Raw genomic sequence first — 22680 nt, 5'->3', positions numbered from 1 at the left:
GTTTTGTTATTGTGTCAATTAGCTTGGATTTGTCTGCACTGAAACTGACAGTATAGCTCTGCAGGAAGAAACATTAAGTGTTTTCTTCAATTCAAAGCAAAGTTGTTCTCTGATGGGGTGCTCATACCCCTCCAGCAGAGAATCACATGTCTAAGCAAATGAGCATTCCCAGTCTGCAAGGCGTCAGAATAGTGTGTACAACCCCAAAACATGTCAGGATGTTGGTAAAATGTAAATAAAAACAGAATACAATGATTTTCAAATCTTTTAAACCCATATTTTATTCCCAACAGACCAAAAACAAAATATTAAATGTTAAAATTGAAACATTTTGTAATTTCTTGGAAAATATTAGCACATTTTTAATGAGATAGCAGCAATGTACAGTATCTAAAAAACAATTGTGTGTCTGTTTTTAAGAGACAAATCTTAGTTATTAATTTGTTTGTTCCAAAAGTAAAGACAAAGAAGTGTAAGATTGGTGGGTAACTCATGTAGACATTATATTCATGCATGAAGGAAAACAAACAAAAATGTGTAAGTTACTTAAGTTGAAAAAGGTTCTGAACCTGCACGTATTGCTGGAGAATCATTTACATTTATGCAAAGACTAATCCTTCGTAGTATAGAGCATTCATAAGAAATTATTGTTCATTGGCAACTTCATGGACAAGCTTGACTAAATGTTTAATGTTTTTTGGGCACTTGCTGAACCTGGTTCAATGGTTCATCCAAAGACAAATTAAAATGTTATTTTTCCCCATGGACCGTATCAGATGCCAGTGAAACGAAGCCATCTGTTGGCAGGATGTTGAGGAAGTGGCCATGCTGCAAGCAGACAACCTCATGCAAATGATTTCAATAACATGCAGCTGATTGAACCTGATTACCTTTGTGGGGAAATTACTTAAGAGCCAAAGTTTTGGTCCAAAGTCCTGGCACTTATTTTCATAAAAAGTATTTGAATCTTAATCCAGATAGAACTCTTTAGGAATATACTGTATCTGTTTGTTTAGCAGACTGTGAAACTGCTGTTGCTTGTAGAGGCACAATGTTTTATAGGTAAACTGTGTCGGTGTCAAGATATTGAGTTTGAGACAAAGTTCTGAAGTTTAATCAAGATAACTTGAAGCCCGCATGCAAATGCACAAAAAAATGGCTTGTCTTAATCTGGTCAGCCATGCATCAATCATTTTGCCGATTATTGACAATTTAATAACGTATGAGATTATCTGATTGGCAGGAAGACCCATGTTTGTGCAGCCCCATGTTGCCAAACACATGACACATTTAAAAATGTGTCATGCAATAGAAATTTTGCAATTTCAAAATGAGTAACATTTTTATTAAAATTTAGCACATTTGAGCATCATTTGAATTTTCAAAACTGCCATACATTGGTAACATAAGTTACCTGCATTTGAAATGGTTCTGAATAATTGTATTGTCAATTTAGAATAACTAATTAGCTCAACATTTTACTTTTTGGTCTGTAAGAGGAAACCATCCATCCATCCATCCATCCATCCATCCATCCATCCATCCATCCATCCATCCATCCATCCATCCATCCATCCATCCATCCATCCATCCATCCATCCATCGTGCATATAAATAATACTGATACTTGCAGTGGTAAATAACTTTACATTCTTTTTATTTTCAGAACTGCATATTAATCTTTGCAACTTGACAGCTTACGTTGGTGATTTCTGCAAACAACAAAATATTGCTAAATACCAAAAATATGTATTTTCCTTTTTATTCTCCTTTTGAGTGAAATTTGAACCTGTAGTTACCATGTATCACAGATAAAGTTAATATTCATTAATCAGGCCATGGTAATGCTATTTTGTGGCATCAGTATTCATATATTTTTTTTTAATGGAAGAGACTCATGGTAAATCCACTGAACAACACACTGTAAATATTACATTCTTGCACATTTCACTCACATTAGACAGCAACATCAGAGGTCAAACATTTGGCAATGATTACATTTGGCAAAAATGACATTTTTTCAATACATTAAGGCATTTTGTATTCCCTTAGCCTGTGATTTACTATATAATATAAAATCTGATATATAACATTTTCACATGGGAATATAAAAAAATAAAGCTTTTATTAAAGAATACACATGCAAATGTATTACATATAACCTTCATTTGATATATATACTCTGAGACTACAAGTTTCACATTCACTTTGGCTGACACACATATAACATACGCGTCCACAGGACAACAAATCTCACATGTTCACCACAAACAACCACTTATTAGATTTGCTGTAAGATGAGCCACCACGGATTAAACAGGACCCACATCAGACATTTGTGGAGGAGAATTCAGCTAAAACACTCTTTAAATCAACACTTTTGATTGAGACATGACTGTGTTATTCATTGGTCTGTATATTTAAATATCAAAAATAGCAAATATTGTTAGTTTAATAATATATAAATCCATGCATCTATATTCAATTCAATTCAATTCAGTTTTATTTGTATAGCGTCTAATACAACAGATGTTGTCTCTATATGAGCTGATGTGGTAAATTGCACACAAACCCTCACTGTAACTGGTATCGTATTATTGCACAGAGAACCACTATAACAAGGCATCACTGCCTTCTTTTTCTACTTCTAATGTCGATAAATAATAATAATGTAACACTGGTTTTACACCTTATAACTATTGCTACGATATAGAATACACAGCATTTAAAACCATTCGTCTATGATAATGGTTACACATTCAAATCTTTTTCATTGCTATATTAAAGTGCTGCATCCAACTGACTTCACAATATGCACGACCTCTTTGGCAACCTGACAATATCAATAAAATGAATAAATAAAACATGTAGAATAATAAATACTATTGAATAGATTTAAAAGGATCTCACAGTGTTGACGTGTTGCACAGGATGAGGCTGGAAGAGTCACATTTACAGGATATAGGTATATAAGTCACTCAGATATTGTGTTTATATATTTATATATTTGTATATATCTTTTTTCTGAGTTTCTACTCTACGTATACATGGGGATCACTCAGCTGAATCACTCTCTGATGGAGGAATTAACCCTCAGATCAGTGCTACAAAGAGGACATGGCTTCAGTTTCCTAAAGGCAGCAGATCAGTTAATGTCAGTCTACCTGTGTCAGTGTTGGACCCAAAATCCTACTGTTGTTTTCAACTTTAAAAGAAAACTTTTAACGTTTTGATTCCTATTTTATTTTATTTTAGATATATTAATATATCTTATATATTTTTTTTATATTTACATCCTTTATATGCTACACTTGAACTTTAAGGCTTGAATGTTAAAGAAACACTATTGCACAAACCACGCATGAAGGCATCTAAGTCTAAATCTAGGAGGTGTGTGGAGCAGCTGAACTGGCAGCTCTCTCAGTATGGCTTACTTCCCTGATGTATGAGATCGGCCGGCTCCCTGGCTGCAATCGGCCGCTTTGGCAGCCAAAGTGCCGCTTCTATTGCACAGGTCCCTGATTTCCAGCAGACCCTCGTTCAGGGCTGTGACGAAAACAGCCGAGCTCGTCTTGGTGTTCTCCCAGAAACTGGACACACAGAAGACGATGTGGCCTGACTGTGGGTTGTAACACGTGCCGTAGCCGTTGGGCACCACAGGGCCATAGCAACAAAACATTTCTACTGTTGTAGGAACCTGGACACAAGGCAGAAGAGTCAAATTAGATTTTTCATAGGTGATGAACTCTTGTGGTTGCTTGTTTCAGTATTACACATGTAAAATATGTCACTTGTGGGATAGATCTTGCTGTCAGAGGGTTTTATAATACAGACATCATGATCAAAGGTTAGTTGTCAGTTGTCAAACGAGAGCAGTCGGACTTGACATTTATTTAACGGGAGACCACAGACTATTAGTAGTACAATTACAAAAGTGAATTCACTGTCCATTTATTGATTTGTGTATACAGTTGATACTCTTTCTTTTTTTTTGTGTCATACAAAAATTTTATGTATGGAAAAAGACTATTATGGTTATCGGTTTTCAACTACGTCATTTTTTATTTTCTAGTGGTCTGTCTAAATGACTTGGTAGTAACTGCCATCTCTTATGTAAATTTGCTTTTCTTGAGAATTTGCACCCAAAACTAACCAGAGGAACTTTGACTATAACATTTATGGGTTCATTCCCAGGAATCATAGGTTATTTTGGGAGATGTTGCATATAAATTAATGTCATACATAATTTGAATGTGATTAAGGTTCTTTAGGTATCACTTTACTGATGTGAAACATTCATGTTATCCAGTTATGCTTAAAATGTATAACTAAAATCCCCCTTTTACCTCAATGAGCAAAAATTAAAACTGCTTAATGGGGTTTGTTCAATAGGATCCAGAGGGTGGGTGGGTAATGTCTGGGGTTATGATTTTATTTTTATTTATTTATATATTTCTTTCTTTTTTGCCCCTAATTTATGTGTTAATTTTGCATTGTTATACTTAATAATATGGGCATTTCTTTTTTTTTTTGGTATTTGCTTTTTGTTATTACATTTATCTATTCATTTGTTGTTGTTATGTATTGGTGTCTTTTTTTTTTTTTGTTAAAATATCATATACATGCCCCATGTTGTTTTTATAATAGAAATAGAAATAGAAATAAAAATTTGATCACAAAAAAAAAAAAAAAATCCTTACACGGTCCTCTATATTAGTGATTTGTTAACCACTGTGCCATCAATTTCACTTCATCTGTTAAAAACATATTTTATTCAGGCACTAAAAACAATTTACCTTTCTTATGTGAATGTGCCTAAACTATAGTGACTTGCAGAGTAATTAAATAATTAAATTAAATTTGAAACAATAGTGTATTACATGGTGTAAGATGTGGAGGTAATAAAACATGATTATTTGGGTGGTGCTGTGCAATGTTTTTTTTTTTTTTTTTAGATCAGAAAAAGAGCAATCCCTTTAAAAAGCTTGAAAAACACTTTCTATTTTTTTTTTTCAACTGTCAAATGCTGTGAATATAAATAAATGGTGAGTCCTCCTCATTAAGCTTGTGTATTTTCTGGCTGAAAATGATGTACATAAAGGAAAAAAAGAGAAGGTCTAAGGGAGTGAACTCGTTACTTCAGGCCAAGTCTTCAATAAAAGTAACTTTCGAGACAAACACTGAGCCGTCAACCAGCATCCCTCACACCTTAAACTCAACGCTTAATTGGTTGTTGGCATTTTCTCAACTTTTCTCTGTTGCAGTCTCAGTCCTTGTTAACACAACATAGTCATGTTTAATTAAGTATTTGAGTATGAATATTGTTTTTTAACGGGCCACACTGCTTTATTTGAAATTTAACAGTGATTTGAATGGCTTTCGTTTAATGATAAACTCAAATATGTCAAATCTGCAGTTAGGGTTGCCACCTTTCAGAAATAGAAATAAGGGACGCCCTGATTTCAGCAGCACAGGAGCCAAAAAAAAGCCCCAAAACTTCTAAACTGAATAAAAATGTGTTTATTTTATATGAAAAAACTAAATGCTTTGATTTAAAGTTTAAAGTGCTTTAATAGCAACTGAAATATCCTCCTATGCTATGTATGTCCACATCAGCCAAGATGTATAATATAGCCTACAGGTGAAGAATATGGTGTAAAAGTTAATTTATTTCAATAATTCAACTAGAATATGGTGTAAAAGTTAATTTATTTCAATAATTCAACTAGAATATGGTGTAAAAGTTAATTTATTTCAATAATTCAACTAGAATATGGTGTAAAAGTTAACTTATTTCAATAATTCAACTAGAATATGGTGTAAAAGTTAACTTATTTCAATAATTCAACTAGAATATGGTGTAAAAGTTAATTTATTTCAATAATTCAACTAGAATATGGTGTAAAAGTTAACTTATTTCAATAATTCAACTAGAATATGGTGTAAAAGTTAATTTATTTCAATAATTCAACTAGAATATGGTGTAAAAGTTAACTTATTTCAATAATTCAACTAGAATATGGTGTAAAAGTTAACTTATTTCAATAATTCAACTAGAATATGGTGTAAAAGTTAACTTATTTCAATAATTCAACTAGAATATGGTGTAAAAGTTAACTTATTTCAATAATTCAACTAGAATATGGTGTAAAAGTTAATTTATTTCAATAATTCAACTAGAATATGGTGTAAAGGTTCATTTATTTCAATAATTCAACTAGAATATGGTGTAAAAGTTAATGAAAATACGGTACAAATCGTGTCCCGTATTAGTTCAATACGGGACGCAACATTTTTTTCTCAAATAAAGGACAATTCCGTATTTTACGGGACGGGTGGCAACCCTATCTGCAGTAGTTACTCTATTAGCAAGCGCAATATCAGGTGGTAAAAAATATGCAGGCCAAGCTTTTTAAAAGTACAGTTTTCTTCAAGGAACAGCTAATTTCTCACGAGGGCCTGAATTATGTTGAACTATTATGATTTGGTGTTGGGTAGTGGGGAAACAGAACATCAACAATACTCTTTTTGTCTGTACATTATGTGTACATGTTTGGTACTTCCATGAACCCTTGCGTGTAGAGTTTGAATAGAGTTGGTGTTCACGCTACCTGACTGGTGGAGAGTATGAACTGATTACTGGTCAGATAAGTCTCATCACAGAAAATCTCGGGCATCTCCATTTTCAGTTCCTTGGAGATCCTCAGAAGCCCCAAGAGGTGATTGTCTATTCCCATTCCTGTTATGGCCTGAATAACAAACAAGGTCTTAGTTGGAGATCAGTTCAGGATTTTTTACAGTGAAAAACGCAAAATAAACACAGAAATGATTCACAAGGTCAGTTCTCGTTTCATAACTATCATCAAATTACACCAACACTGGCTTTTCAACACTGGAACTGTTCCTGAAGGTCAGAATTGCCTTCCAAAGACTGGGGTGGAGAATTGAGCAGCTGTCAATTTCTCTCTCATTAATGATCTAGTTTGCATAGATGCTAACTGCAGTCTACAGGAACCTTTCAGTTGAGCTGAGCAAAGATAATGGGCCTAATGTTTTAAGTAATTTGAGATTAAATCTCCACTCAGTGGGACGGAGTATAATTATCTCGGGGTCTTATTCACGACTGAGGGAGGAGTGGAGTTGGAGATTGACAGATGGGATCAGTGAAGCATCTGCAGTAACAGAGACTCTGTTCTGGTCTGTTGTGGTGAAGGACATTGAGCTGAAAGGCAAAACTCTCTGTTTAGCGGTCAATCTATGTGTTGACCCTCGCCTATGATCACCATCTGTGATGAGTGGTTGAAAGAATGGAGCTGGAAGAGGTTTCCTGTAGTGTGGGTGGACTCTCCCTTAGAGATAGATTGAGGAGTCTCACAATTCAAGATACACTATAAATCAGTGGTCCTCATTCCTGGTCCTCGAGAGCCGCTGGCCTGCCTGTTTTTGTATGTTTCCCTGCTCCAGTAAACCCTGATACAGATGACTGTGTCACCAACAGAACTGTGCAGACCTGGAGGAAAGATTGGTGAAGACCACTAATTAGAATCAGGTGTGTTCAGTACTCGAGTTGTAAAAAAAAATCAGGGGGATGGTGGATTTTATCATATGGGGACAGATAATTTGTGCTGATTACAAATAATATAATATGTTACAAATAATATCACTGACCAAAACACCTGCAGAAATACTGCAGGAATGACATAGCAGCAGTTAAATGCAGCCTTCTGTAAGCTTTAAATATCCACTGGGCTTACATCAAATACATCAAAACACAACAATAAAAAACAGTTTTCTGAACTTATCAATATGACTCTGTCCTTCACAGGATAAGTAAAATGGATCACTGCAAAAACTCAAAATCTTAACAAGAATATTTGTCTTATTTCTAGTTAAAATGTCTCATTTTAGTAAAAAAAATCTCATTACACTTAAAACAAGACTCATCACTGGAAAAAACAACAATTTTCACCTGTTTCAAGTAGATTTTCACTTAAAATAAGTAGAAAAATCTGCATGTGGAACAAGATTTTATTGCTTGTAATGAGAAGATTTAATCTTGTCCCATTGGCAGATTTTTCCTACTTATTTCAAGTGAAAATTGACTTGAAACCGGTGAAAATTGTCAAATAAGTTATTTTTCTGGTGTTATTTTTCTGGTGATGACTCTAAGTGTTGAAATAGCAGTAAAACCACATTCATTGATGAAATGACATAAGGGATGGAAAGGGGGGATGGCAGTTTTACAGGGGGGGATGATTTTGACCGTTTTTATTTCATGGGGGATGCCATCCTCCCTCATCCCCCCTCAACTCGAGTACTGGGTGTGTTGATGCAGGGAAACATCAAAAACATGCAGGACAGCAGCTCTCGAGGACCAGGAATGAGGACCACTGCTATAATCAATGCCCATCCAAATTGAGAGGAGCCAGTTGATGTACTTTAGGTATATCTAGTTAAGACCTCTCCATAAATGAAATTAAATTGTAGCTAATTTGTGGTTAATATCAGGGCAGTTGTGAGTTTCTAACTACGTATTTCTTCTTCAGGTGCTATATGCTCTCTGATAATGAAGGATTTGCAGTGCTCTAAATGATGTGACATACGTTTGCGCCAGTTAATCTGGATTTAAGACCATTAATTTTAAATCTATGAAAGTGATAAATATCCTTCCTCATTCAAATGGCCAAATGGTAAATTTCAAACTCCAAAACAGTTCTTGAGTCTGACACTGAAAGCAGATTAAAATGATGAAGCCAGGTGAGCAATTCAAAGTCTACTCTTGTAAATTATATTTGCAATGTAAATCTATTTAAGGTTTGACATACTTACTGCAATTGTATAACTTGTCTGCGCATTAACTGCATCCCTCAGTCTTTTCATTTTTTCTTCATCCTGTTGGACATGTAGAAATACTCAAAGTGAACACAATGCATTTATGAAATTGTGGAAAAAGACCACGGTACACCCCGTCATTCTTCAGGTATCCGTTAAACCTGTTGGGAGATCATCTGTTTAAATCGAGAGACTGGGCTTGGCGTGCCAAGCTGGCGAAGTTGCACCTGTTTCATTCAGAGGAGACCAGGGATGTGGGAGTTAGCAATTGGGCTGAAAGTGAGAAAAACGACTCACGGTGAAAGTTGCTCTCTCATCTGTCATGGAGTTCACGAAGGCCAGGGCCTCGGCAGTGGCTGAGCGGATGTTATCTACCCGACCTTGTTGGAAACGCCGAAGAGATGCACTCTCATAGGTGGAAACGAGCCTCCCCCTGCATCTGGCACACATCATTCAAAAGGGTGTATTAATGTCATACATTTTCATTGAAATGTATGATGCCTGTATATATTATATATACAGTATTCATAAAGAATATGTTTTACTTGTAAAATGCCAGTTGTAAAGCAACTTGTATGAATGCATCGGGACTCATCCTCTGTTTTTTGATAAAATCTTTCCCATAAGTCTTGAATGTAAATACGTCCATGTCTAGATCATTCACAAGCCTGAAAAAAAATAAAGACATTATCTGTGATTAATTTAAACTATGCATTAAAAAGACAAAAAAGTGCTTTTTGCTTCCTTTTTTCTTTGCGGTGGTCTTGCCTCTGGAGTCTGTCTGAAGATGCTTTTAAGAGTCCTTGTATGTGATGATTGCATTTCCACAGCAGCCTTCTCGGAGGGGGAAGCTCTCTTACACTTGAGGACTTAACCATCTTGGAGGGACTTCCTTTTCTGTTCAGAGCAATCAACACTTTGATTTCCTTCGTTATCAATCTCACAGGGGTTCACTGAGATGATGGTATACTTACATGTATTTCATCAGGTATTCAGAGCACTGCACCAGAACTATGCCCTCAAATGGTGAATGGTCACACACCACTCCACATATCCCATCCAAACCTACAACAACCTGGAAGAAAGCTGATTTAAGTAAAGGCCTAAATGCTAAATTAATGCTGGATTGGAGTGACTGGAGTAGGAATTTACCTGCATCGACTTGTCATACCAGCGGTTTGCACCATTTTTTTCTGATCCACCACCATGTAGCATCATCAGGGCCCTGTTGGTATCACTGGGCTGCAGACCACAGGGATCATCCAGACACACCACACATATACAACTCTCAATCAGAGCCAACGAGTCTCGATTGGTTTGATCTGGACCAAGGAAAGACAAAGGCGAGGCATCAGGTTTACGATGGGATTGCTTCCTGATGGTGGTTGGAATATTTGTAAATTGTGCTCTCTGACCTTTTATTAGTATTTCTCTAGCTTGCGCCCATTCTGTCCTCCCATCTGATGTTAGGACACCAAATGGAGGGAGTTTCTCTTCAGCCTTTTCTGACATTTTCATAATCTTCTGCAGCTGGTGGAAGACCTCTGTTTCACTGAGCTGCGTGCTGTTTGTGCCCACATCCAACACGAAAAACTAGTGAGAAAAAGAGATTTAAGTGATCAATCAATCAATCAATCAATTACATTTTATTTATATAGCACCTTTCATCCAGGTACATGAAATACAAAGTGCTTTGACATTTTGACTGACAAATAAGCGTAATAAGAAAAAAAATTAAAAAAAGAGACCAAAAAAAAATAAAAACTGGGAGGCCAATGCACACTGACATACAATATAGTTAATTAAAATGAAAAAATGATAAAAGTTCAAGGATTAAGGCTAAAAATAATCAGTCCACAACAATAAAATATAATAATAAAAACATTACAAGAAATAGATAAATAAATAAAACAAATACCTTTAAAAAATGTTAAACATAATAAAACTATAAAATTTGATGCTACATAAAAGCCAGACCAAAGAGATGAGTTTTTAGTCTACGTTTAAAAATGTCCACATGATCATACGTCGAAACAATTTCATCATCTAAATCAAACTTGACGTAAACTTCTCCGCTGAAGGGTCCTTGCTTTTATTGTTTTATAGGAGAATTGTACAGTATTTGAACAACTGATATGATGCGGGCATTAGGGGTGATGGTTGGGACTAAAAATGGCCAATTACCTTTAACACTACAACTCCTTTCTGCTATCAGTTAAACAAATGTGACTCAAGGAAGCTCTCAGACAAAGTGGCAGGTTTAATCAGCCCTAATTAAGTTAACTCTGTCCATTCCCATGGGGACAGACTCTCATGTGCAACAGTCTGATAGCTCCCTGAACCCTTTCCAGGTGAGAGCTTCTGCAGATGTTAGGAGACAGAGGTTTTATGCATTTGTGTGAATCAGTCAGGACTCTTGCAATTTTGTGGGGAGCTGAGATGATAATGGGCACAGACTACCCATTAGAGGCACGCATGGTTCTACGCTGGGGATTTGGGGAGCAGGCAGGTGCAGTTTCAAACAAAACACTTCCCTCAAAAAAGTGACACCAAATGGCAATTTACTAAGACCAGTTAAATTAAACACCTGAAAAGGCAGTTTTTTTTTCATTTCTCCTATGTCAGCAAACCAGTCCACATCCGGACTTTCTTTTAATGAGGATTGACATCCAGAAGCTCCATATATATATACTGTATATATATTAGCAATTAATTGTTATGGCATTGTCTGAGTGTCTCACTAATTACTCATTTGCCACTAAATTGAGTGGAAAATCCACAACAGTCCATGGATGATTTGCATATCCAGATCCCTCTGACAAACACAACATATTTGTGGGATTTCTGTAAAACATTACAATGTTGAAAATTATCATAAGAGTTTGGGACTTTTCAAAACAAGTCACACACCACCCAATCCATCCAAAAATGACCAATTATTAATGCTAATAAAGAATTGGGGAAAACATTTGACCTTTTTCCATATACCTGCTTACACAAATCTACCAGCTTTCTTTATTTAATTGAGTGTAGCGATGGTTATTGGGATAACATATTTAGGAACAATTGTATATCAAATAAATATATTCACTAGTTAAATATTTGGCCATAACAGGGTTTTTTATTTTCAAAAATATCCCACATGAAACTATTTCTATATACATTTCAAAAAGCAGCCAGGAGAGTAATGTTGGGGAAACTGAATGAGACCTATTATTTCTCTTCCGGCTCCAGTTGCTACTGTAAAACTGTTTTATTGCTCGGAAGAGAAAATAATCACACAATCATGACCATTAAGCAGTATCTGATGGGGTTTTTTTTTCTTCCACTGCTTCCTGGTCACTCAGAGCACATTTAATAGTCTTGAGAGTTTGAATATTCAAATAATCATTTAAACATTTGAGGATAACATTTAGTTTCATAAACGCTTGACACTTTGTTACTGAACTCTTACAGTAATATAGTTATTTATATCGCTGACCTTAGCCAGTTCTTTTCCTATACAAATAATACAAGAAATTTCACTAGAGAGAATTTCCATGAAGTGAACTTGTATGGTTGGCCAGTACGACGGAGTATTAGGGCCAAACTAAGACAAAAAAAATTGGAAATTACGAGAATAAAGTCATAATATAATGAGAATAAAGTCGTAAAATTACGAGAATAAAGTCGTAATTTTGCGAGAATAAAGTCGTAATAGAATAAAGTCGTAATATTATGAGAATAAAGTCGTAATATTACGAGAATAAAGTCGTAAAATTACGAGAATAAAGTCGTAACATTACGAGAATAAAGTCGTAATATTACGAGAATATAATTTATGAGAACTCTAACAGGAAGAGCTTCTTCTCCCTGTGTTAAAATGAGGAATATTGAACATCTTGTGAAGTTATATTTATATATTTATAATATATTACGACTTTATTCTCGTAATATTATGACTTTATTCTCGTAATTTTACGACTTTATTCTCGTAATATTATGACTTTATTCTCGTAATTTTACGACTTTATTCTCGTAATATTATGACTTTATTCTCGTAATTTTACGACTTTATTCTCGTAATATTATGACTTTATTCTCGTAATTTTACGACTTTATTCTCATTACATTATGACTTTATTCTCGTAATTTCCTTGTTTTGTTTTTTTGTTTGGCCCTAATACTCCGTCGTAGGCCAGGAAACCGGTTCTCTTATCCCAGCGGAAAATAAATTACAGATAATACCAGTAAAATGACTCCCCCATGTTGTGGCCTGCTCACTCCTCAGGTTTAGGAGGAGACCTGAGCTCAGTGCAGGGCCCTCCCGGGGTTGGTAGAGGATGGCAATGCCCAGGACTGTCACTTAGGTAGGAGCACGGGGTGGTAAAAAAATGGGAAAAAAAAAGGGATAAAAATATAAAAAAAAAAAAAAAAAAAAAATGACTCCCCCATGTCATTTCTAACAGAATTCATATTTAGTTTGTCCTGTTATGTGCAGAATGTTTAGTGGTAAAAAGGGATAATAGACTTGGTCAACTGCTCATACATTTTACATATAGAACTATTTTTGGCAACTTTTCTCCAGAAATGAAAGATTGTGTTTCATTACATTGTAATGTATTGAAATATGCACTTTTTCAAGGAAATTGACGTCATTTCTTGAAATCTCAATGAAATGGCTGTAATATGGTTTGGTCAAACCTGAGATGCTTAACAACAGCTCCCCTTTCAACTATGTCTTTACAACTCTGTTCAAAACAGCTGATTTTAGGGGGAGAACTCAGACACACAACTCCAAGCCACCCTCTTTTTCTCCAGGAAAGTGTGGACATCAGGTGCAGTACCTCTGGATTTGCAGACAGGGGTGGTGGTGGACCAAGAGTTTGGTCTGCATTACCAACAATAAGTTGGATTTGATTCAGGTGACAGTTGGACTCTGTCAGGACTGCCCTTTGTCACCAATTCTGCTCAGGACTTTTATGAATGAAGTTTTAAGGCAGAAGGTGTTTGGTTTGGTGGTTACAGGATTTAATCGGGGCTTTTTGCTGATATTGTGGTCCTTTTGGCATCATCAAATCAAGTGTTTTAGCTCTCGCTGGAAGAGTTTACAACTGAGTGTGAAGTGGTTGGGGATGAGAATTGTTGCCTCCAAATCGGAGACTATAGTTCTCAGTTGGAAAAAGGTTGAATTCCCTCTCTGGGTTTGGAGTGAGGCACAGCCTCTAATGGAGGAGTTTAAGTATTTTGTTAACATAATGTGGAAGAACAGAGTTAAAGATTGATAGGTTAATTTTTGTGGCATTAACAATAATGCATGCTCTCTGTTGGTCTGTTGTGGTCAAGAGAGAGCTAAACCCAACACAAAGCTCTTTACCGTCTTGTTCACACAGCACTTTTTGGTTAAAAGTGTGAAAAAGTGTAAAAAAAAAACAACAAAAAAACAAACAAACATAATCAAAAACTGATGTCCTGACCTGGTTCTTGCATGCAACAATGATGTGCTCCGGCACTGAAGATGCTGCATTCATGTGGACCTTCAACGTGTCTGTCTTCAACCCCGGGTAGCGGTAAGAGGTGAAGAGGCGGTAGTACTGCTCCATGCACAGCGGCGTTCCAGCCAGCTGACCTCGAGCAAAATCCACTGGCAGCTTACGCCTGAGAGACATCATTCCACACATCTGATTACCACTAACTCATTTGTGGATATTTTAGGTTAGACCTACAATTGATTACAGTGAAGAAGGCAATCTTTTACAGACTGAACTTACGTGTCTATGAGAGTCTTATACTCCATCACTCCTCTGATGACATGAGCAGCAAATCTTAAAGAGGTGAGAGGGATGAAATTTCGTCAAATACTGTGCATTATTTGCTATAAGACACTGAAAGTACAAAGCACACCAGCCAGTGACTGTAATTAGATATACTCCCGTCTCTCAAAAGACTAGCAATAATCAAATCATGGTAAATTACCAGCAATGCAGTCAGCAAGCTGTGTGTGTTTCCATCAGAGAAAGAGAGTCTGCATGTGTGAGTGGGCAGCCGGGGCAAATAGGGAAAAACACAGTACCCTGTCAGGTCTTATGTTGTATGTGATTTGTCTCAGTGTTATTACGTTCAAAATCCGATCAATACAAAGGAGGCAGTCGCAGTGCACCACGCCCCTAAATGAGGCCTGACTCGCAGTCTCTGCGGAGAGTTTGGCTCTGTCACCCCCAATCAAATAAGTGGCCGTGTCAGTAGATTAGCAGTTGTTTGGGGTGCTCTGGAAATATTCAGTTGTTGCGGTGCAAGCTGACAAAAGCTAATTTTGAGTTACAGAGCTGCTTGGACGGCTGTAATGCCAGTTGGACCGAGGCTCATTTAATAATGGGCATGACTGTAATTCAGATCTTTATCTGTGTGTGTGTGCTGAGAAGAGCACAAACCCTTGCAGCAGCTAAAGAGATCAACATGTATTTTATGTATGTTTTATATTGTTAGAAATAGTTTGTAAATTTTTGGAGCTGTAATAATCATGAAATTGTCCCTCTACATTGCAGGTTACAAGCTATTATTTTCACTATGCTCTGTAAGTGATTCACTTTTCTACGAATCATGCTGCACCTTTGTTTTCTTCTTCACTTACATATGCTCTACATTTCACTTTTACTTACAACTTGACAACAAAATGAGCCGTAATTCTTCACTCTGTCTCTATTAAAGGTAAGTGCCCACAGTATATCAGCTGTAGTGTGGAGAAGGAATTTCCAGAAGAACTTTCAGATGAACAAAACAAAATGATTCAACTCTGTTTCAAAGAAAATATTCTGCTTTTTCATTGGTCTTAAAGTGATTTGCAAGTCTGGTGTAAAAATAACTCAACATCTTTGTAATTCATTATTGATCAAACATAAAAGCGGATGTTGGTGGGCTGAGTTCTAGCATAACTAGTTGGGTATATTTTTAATTTTGGACAAAAAACAGAAACAAAAAACAACTCAATAAGTCTGTTATTCAAGGAAGTAAGAAAAGTCAGATATATGCCGACAATGAAAAATTCTTCATTTTCTTATCTTATACACATTTAGGGTGTTTTCACTGCTTTACCTGTAAAATTCCATAATATTAAATTTGGACTTTTACATGCCAATTACATTTCCTGCAAGTGGACAGAGTGGATTTCTTATGTGTTGTTCTTTTTTCTGTTGTTGCACCTGACACCGCTTTGTCACGGACTGTGTTGCTTCACAGCAATTGAGGAAGGGGAAGTACAGTTTAAAAAACTCAGGACAGGCAAGCTTTACAGTTTGAACTACGGTAGAACCAAGGCAGCACCTACCTGAGGGCATCTTCGTGATCTCTGAATGTCTGCTTTGGAAACACCATGGCAGGACTGGAGTTGACCGGTAGAGCCAGCCTGTTGTTCAGGTACATGTCCTCCAGCCAGTAGTCATAGACCTACATGTTAACACAGGGACACTGTGGGAAATGTTGCTTGATAAGGGTTTTTGGAGTCTGTTATAGAGTTGAGCCAAGTGAGCAGTGAAGTAAACAAACACTACACACTGTCAGATTAAAAAAAGGAGAGTGGGAGAGCACCAATGTGATAGTGAGAGTGGGAGTTTGATAGGCTTCACTGAGCTGGAGGAACATTGGACTGACCAATAACCAAGACACAGGAGGGGAGCAGCGACAGACAAGCTAAGGTTTGATAAATCTTCATCATCAAGTGTTACACTTTTCTAGACTTTTATAGGTGAAATTATTTTTGAAACATTGCAAATTTAGGCAGCACAGTGGCTTTGCACTGTTTGCCCACAGTGAGAATATTCTCCCCAAACTTCTGTGGGTTTTCTCCAGGGTCTCCAGGTTCCTCCCACAGACCAAAAACATGTATGCAGGGTTAACCGATGATTCTAAATCCCCCATAGAATTGAGTGTGAGTCTGTGTATAGTTGTTTGTCTCTATGTGGTCCTGAGATGGACGGCCGACCTGTCCAGGGTGTATCCCTGGTTTTTGCCAGATGAGTGCTGGGACAGGCTACGCAGACCCCGTTAACCCTAAACAGTCGTAAGCAGGCATAGATCATGGATGGATGTTATGATCCATAACATAAAAAGGGTGAAATTTTCATTTTCAGATGTGAACAGGTTTAATCTACCTGTATAGACAAATCAATAGCATATTCAATACAAATCATTTCAGTTTATATTCATAATACATGAAAATTTAGAGCACTATACAGGGAAAGTAGACAAATGTACTTCAACAGCAATTTAGTCCGTTCCATTTCATCCATCCATCCATCCTCTTTGTTTATAAAGCCCTAATTGGAAGGCTTCCTCATTACCTTAGCTCCTTACTGAGGTGCCATAAGGGCAGACACTCAACCCACTGCTCTGATTTTCTTATGCTGGAAGTGTCATGTCCACGGACTGAATTGGGAAAAACTGCATTTAGCTACTGCGCGGCTCACAGTTGGAACATTTTGCAACATGCATTGAAGTTGGAAACGTTTGTGCAGCTTGGTCAATTCAAATCCTTGATTGCTGACCATTTTACCCATGTTTGTAATTGTTTTTAATGTATCTCTTTTTATTTTTTATTGTATTATTCTTTTTTATATGGTTGTTGTACATTCGGCATCATTGTAAATGAGGCCTTGCTCTCAATGATTTCTCCGAATTCAAATAAAGGTTGATGATCCATCCATCCATCCATCCATCCATCCATCCATCCATCCATCCATCCATCCATCCATCCATCCATCCATCCATCCATCCATCCATCCATCCATCCATCCATCCATCCAGCTACTATTGTATGAGAGGTGGAGCTTGTCTCGGTGAGGTTTCATTATATTTGAGTTGAGATATTGATATTTATACAATTTTATTTAGTTAAAACATTGTCTAGCTAAGAAAAACAATTGCTTTAATGTACTTTTTTATAGTCCCTGTAGTTGTCTGATGATTGTCCCGAAAAGAAAAATAACTCATAAGTAATTTTCACCTTTTCTGTAGTTCACACACTTACAGAAACTACAATAAGTGAAAGCAGTGTTGTTTAACTGTCAGATGCTGCTGTTTACCCAGTTGGCTGTCTTCTCTCTGCGCTCTAAAAGCTTCCTCTGAAGAGCCTCTCCAATACCGCCTGCAGCCCCAAACTTCTCCACAATGGCCTTTGTCTTCTTAAACTGGTCCTCCTGTACCAGGTGCTGGACACACCTCAAGTATGTGTCAAGGGTTTGTTTCAGGGGCGGCACAGGGACCTTTGGCAACACCTAATAAAAAAAGAACAGACTGGGATAAATAGTCATGAAAGGTCACTAAAGGAAGACAGCTTCTCAACATTTTGATGTCTTTCTCCTCATTCTGTGTTCATTATTAAAATACTAATTCTTTCAGAGGTTTTCTTGATTAATTTATTATTAGAGCTTAAGTTAATAATTCAGTTTGAATGTGTCAAGTCCAATCTGAGAATAGATTCCATGCCTCGTGGGTATTTGTTGAAAATACTAATTTATTATATTTTCTATTGAGATTTTGGATGGTTTGCATGGCGAATACTGTTGATAAGACAATATGTCAATATCGGTAAGTTATATTCTAAGTATTTGTATTCAAGAGTATTTTCCATTCTCTCCGTTATGATATAATCCGGACAGCATTTTTGATTGAATGACTGCAGGAGAAGGGGTTTGTGGTGGTGTCTGGAATGACGAGTTATCTCTCCGAGAAGCCAGCTGTCAGTTTTTGCTCCCATCGGTCAACATAGTGAATGGAGCTGGCGCTGTCCGTGGTGCTGAAATGCAACAGCGCCACTTCACAACATTCAGCACCGCGGACAGAAACACCGCCCCGTTGTTGGAAGTGAAGACAGAACAAGTAAAGAACAAATGCTTTAACTAAGATAAAGTTAAGCTTTTTCATACGTGGTTGTCCTGGTCACTGGCCGCCTCTTTCTTCACTATCGGCATGTTGTCCACTCCAGTCAAGGGAAAATAACGTGGTTTTAGTTCAGACGTGCCTGTTTTGACGCACGTTATGACAGTTAAAAGGGGACAGAAAAAAAAACACAGTAAATAAAACTAGGCCCACTGACAAATACAGCTTCATATGCTATTGGAAAGTTAAGTACATCACTTCCATTCTTTATCACTTTTCATTTCAAGGCAAGTTCCCGCATGTGTGCTTGAAATCAAGCTGTGAACCATCGCGCACTGCAATATATTTTAAATATTTAACTCATCATTATTTTATTTTAAAACAGTCTAATATTTCAGTTAACAAAAAGAAAAACATAAAGTTGTTATTTTCATTTATTGTATTTTCATTAAATAAGAGAAAATCTTATGGAAATGCATAAGTATTGGTGATCATTAATGGATGCTTGGTGATGGAAAGTAGACTTGGAGTGGATCAAGCAAGTTTTTAAATGTTAGGAGCTCGCAGCGGATGAAAAGTTTTAAAGTTAACGCAAAATGCCCTGTAATTTTTTTTTAAGAGAAAGAATGATACCTTACCTTATTGTTTCAACACTGGAGGGGTCAGAGAAGTGTGTTACTGGTCGCATTCCCTCCCACGTCCGCGCTCTGAAGACCCACATTAGAGTCACACTGAGTTTGGGCGCTGGAGCGCTCATCCGTCCCAACCATAAGGTTGTAACTCCACATTAAATCGCGGCTTGGAAAAGATGTCGAAGGTGTTTGCATTTACCTTCCCCCTTGAGGCAACAAACTCCTCCCATCGACATCTATTCGTTGAACATATTATCTGACAGCTTGCGTTCTCCCCTCCCGCCCACATTTGATAGTAATTTTGACATAGGAAAGGGTCGAGAGTTGGTTTTTGGTGTGTCATTCAGAAGATCTGCGATGGCCGTGCAGCTCAACAATTATGACAAACGTTGTGCTTTTATTCTTCCAATGTCTGTTATGTGCCTCAGCTTGCTTTTACACAGTATCAAGTGCACCACGTGGAAAATGATTATGTTATGGCACTACTTTTCTTTTCTTTTTTAATTATTTAGCACATTAATTTGCTTTTTTGGCTTTTGCATGTAGTTATAGGCGCAGCGCTCGTGACTGTTAAAGAACAGTCTCATGGGAAGATAAACATCTATTTTTTTTAACTTATTCTTCCTCTCCTCTCATTTACAATAAAGTCAAAAATCACCTTTTCCATTTGTAGTGGCCCACTGCATCTTGAAGCGCACGGCGGGGAATGAATAACTACCATTTCAACAAATTAACTTCTCAGATTTATTTTTTGATCGTTTGAAATAAAAATGAAACCACCACTGTGAGCTGATTCAAACAGATATTTATTAAAACAACCATTGTTGAAATGAATACATATTTGTTCATCATAAGGAGACTGACTTCAGTGGCTATGTCTTCACAAAAGGTACCCCACACACACACACACACACACACACACACACACACACACACACACACACACACACACACACACACACACACACACACACACACACACACACACACACACACACACACACACACACACACACATTTTATCGCGGTAAACCATTTACGTTGTGCATATGTACAAATCCATTTATTATACAACACTTTCAAATAAGTAAAGCATTGTTAATAATCAAAATAAGTAAAAATACAGACAGGCCCACACAGTTAAAATAGATAGTTTCACGAGATTTAAACCAAAAGAAAAAAACACAGAATAATTTCATGTGCAAGTAAAATAGTTTTCTCTAAAATATAGGCTATTTTATGTAAGGGGGGAAATGTGCTCTTTATAATTGGTCCCACATATTCCTGTGCGCACATTTATTTATTTATTATTTTTTCTTATATTCAGTAATACACAGAAGTTCAATAATTGTTGATAAATCGCTCACAAAACTCCAGTTATACATCCAGACAAACGCCACGTATAGACTCGCTTGACACAATGAAACCACAGAGTAAAAAGAAATCACCAAAGAAAGAAACTTTGAAAAACGGGTCACACAATCATGATTTTAGTGACAAGGTGTTTATATTGCACATCGGTTCTTAAATAAAAGTTCAAATCCCTATGTGAGGACCTGAGGCTGCAGAACTCCTCAGTGGAATGCTGTGCGTGATGGTCTAAGTGAACTCCGGACCGGACGACTCGACCGACACGGACCGCTGTGCTTTGAACGGGTCGAACCCGTTTTCGTCTACTGGCAGGCAATTCCCCGCCGAACTGTAGCACTTCTTTTTACCTCTCCTCTCTTCCATTTTGATAGTATCATACAACCCCTGCGGAGCTTCATCTAGCAGGTTATCTCTCTCTGAGAAGGACGGTTTCATTTGGCACATGTTGCGCAGCAGCAGCAGGGCTGGTGCGTAAAGCACATTGACGAGGCCCATTCCCAAATTAAGTTGCACAAAACCGAGATTGTGAACTATCTGCCCGGCTACTATGGGACCCATGGCGTAGGCGACGGAATAGGAAATATCAGCTATAGCATACACGCTGCCGTACACGGAAACGTGACGCACGTCAACCAAAAACGCAAGAGTGGGAAGAAGCGCCGTGTCGACCAGCGCGATGCCGAAACAGATGCCGCACAGCGGGGCGATGAGTTGCCCGAAAGTTTTGCATGCGGGAATCGTGCATGAGCTCGCACCAATGATAACCATGCCCAATGCTCCGTAGAACCACTGCAAATCTGGATGTTTGGCCGCCAGTTTGACTGTTATATAGACTCCGAAGACGTGAGGGAAAAAGGCTGGGAGCCAGGTCAGTCCCATCTCCCACTGCGAGGAGTGCATGGTGGTCTCCATCCAGTTGGCTATGGTGGGCTCTAGAAAGGCAAGCGGGATGTTGGCGACCGTGAGCGCCCCGGCCACCACAACAATGTAAGGGTCGACCATGAGTCTGTATATGGGGGTGCCGACCGGCATGTTCTCTCTAGTCCTGTTGGAGAAGGGCTTGATTACAATCAGGACCAGAAAGCCGTCCACCAGGCAAATGGAGGCGAGCACGATGAAGGGCACCCGTTTACCCGCAAACTCGTACAGGACCCCCCCGAAGGGAGGCGCCACCAAACTCCCGAACGAGATGAACGCCAGCGCGATGCCGAGCGCCCGGCTCCTCTCCGCCTCCTCCGTGTATTTGTCTGCGATCATCGCGATCCCAGATGTGTCCGCGAAAGCGGAGCCCAGACCCTGCAGGCTTCTGGCCGCGAACAGCGTGGCGTAATTCTCCCCAAAAGCAAATATGCAGGTAGACAAGAACATGACCGTCAGTCCAATTAAAAGAGGAATGTCATATCCCACCCGGTCTATGAAAGTTCCCGACAGCGGGTTAACTAAGAGCTGGAGGATGGCTTTAGATGCAAAAAGTACCCCTATTTGGACATCTAAATTGTCCTTGTTGCTTTTGTCTTGACTTGTGCTGTTGGCTGAAGTGTTCGGGTGCATCACTACGTGGACGTGCTCTGACTGCTCACTTTCCAGATCAGCGAGATAATCTGGAATAATTGGCACGATTACCATGTAGAGCATATTGTCCAGCAGGAGAGCCACACAAACAATCACTAAGATGATCCGTCTCTGCCGGTCTGGATCCCTCATGGCGGTGCCTAACTGCTTGGTTCTTTCGCCCATCTCGGACAGTTTCAGGGCGGCTGATTTGGCCAGCCCTAACGATCCCCCTTCTCCATCCATGGTGTGCTTTTTTTTTTTTTTTTTTTAATTAATTAAAAAATATTTGTAGATTCTGAATTGCAGTTGTGCTTCTCCCGTCTGCTGCCGTTCTGTCAACACCTCGTGTGATTCATTGGTGTTTCCTCTACATTGATGTAATGCTCTCCATCTTCACCTCCCCTGATGTGCGTAAAGGGAGAGGCGCAGAGGAACTTGG

General features: G+C 38.0%; 2 protein-coding genes across 2 annotated transcripts in view; both read right to left on the bottom strand.

Moving 5' to 3' along the window:
- Positions 1 to 1661: 1661 nt before the first annotated feature.
- Positions 1662 to 19459, bottom strand: LOC133418919 (choline O-acetyltransferase-like). The gene is made up of 15 exons (XM_061707825.1): positions 19323 to 19459; positions 18732 to 18826; positions 17889 to 18080; positions 16136 to 16254; positions 14583 to 14636; positions 14289 to 14469; positions 10248 to 10425; positions 9985 to 10154; positions 9807 to 9907; positions 9601 to 9729; positions 9378 to 9500; positions 9130 to 9271; positions 8830 to 8892; positions 6612 to 6749; positions 1662 to 3697 (listed from the first exon to the last, which is right to left on the bottom strand). The coding sequence occupies exons 2-15, from the start codon at positions 18774 to 18776 to the stop codon at positions 3431 to 3433; spliced, it is 1902 nt and encodes a 633-aa protein (XP_061563809.1). The 5' UTR covers positions 18777 to 18826; positions 19323 to 19459; the 3' UTR covers positions 1662 to 3430.
- A 705-nt stretch (positions 19460 to 20164) lies between these two features.
- slc18a3b (solute carrier family 18 member 3b) overlaps positions 20165 to 22680 on the bottom strand; it is a 2904-nt gene continuing 388 nt past the window's right edge. The window contains exon 1 of the mRNA XM_061708013.1: positions 20165 to 22680. This exon is cut by the window's right edge and continues 388 nt beyond it. Coding sequence (XP_061563997.1) covers positions 20916 to 22484 — 1569 coding nt within the window. The 5' untranslated portion in view covers positions 22485 to 22680 and the 3' untranslated portion in view covers positions 20165 to 20915.

This window comes from Cololabis saira, chromosome 19 (assembly GCF_033807715.1).
Source record: "Cololabis saira isolate AMF1-May2022 chromosome 19, fColSai1.1, whole genome shotgun sequence".
NCBI classification, from domain to species: Eukaryota; Metazoa; Chordata; class Actinopteri; order Beloniformes; family Belonidae; genus Cololabis; species Cololabis saira.
Note: the sequence above shows the minus strand (reverse complement) of the source record. Positions and strands in the feature narration are given on the sequence as shown.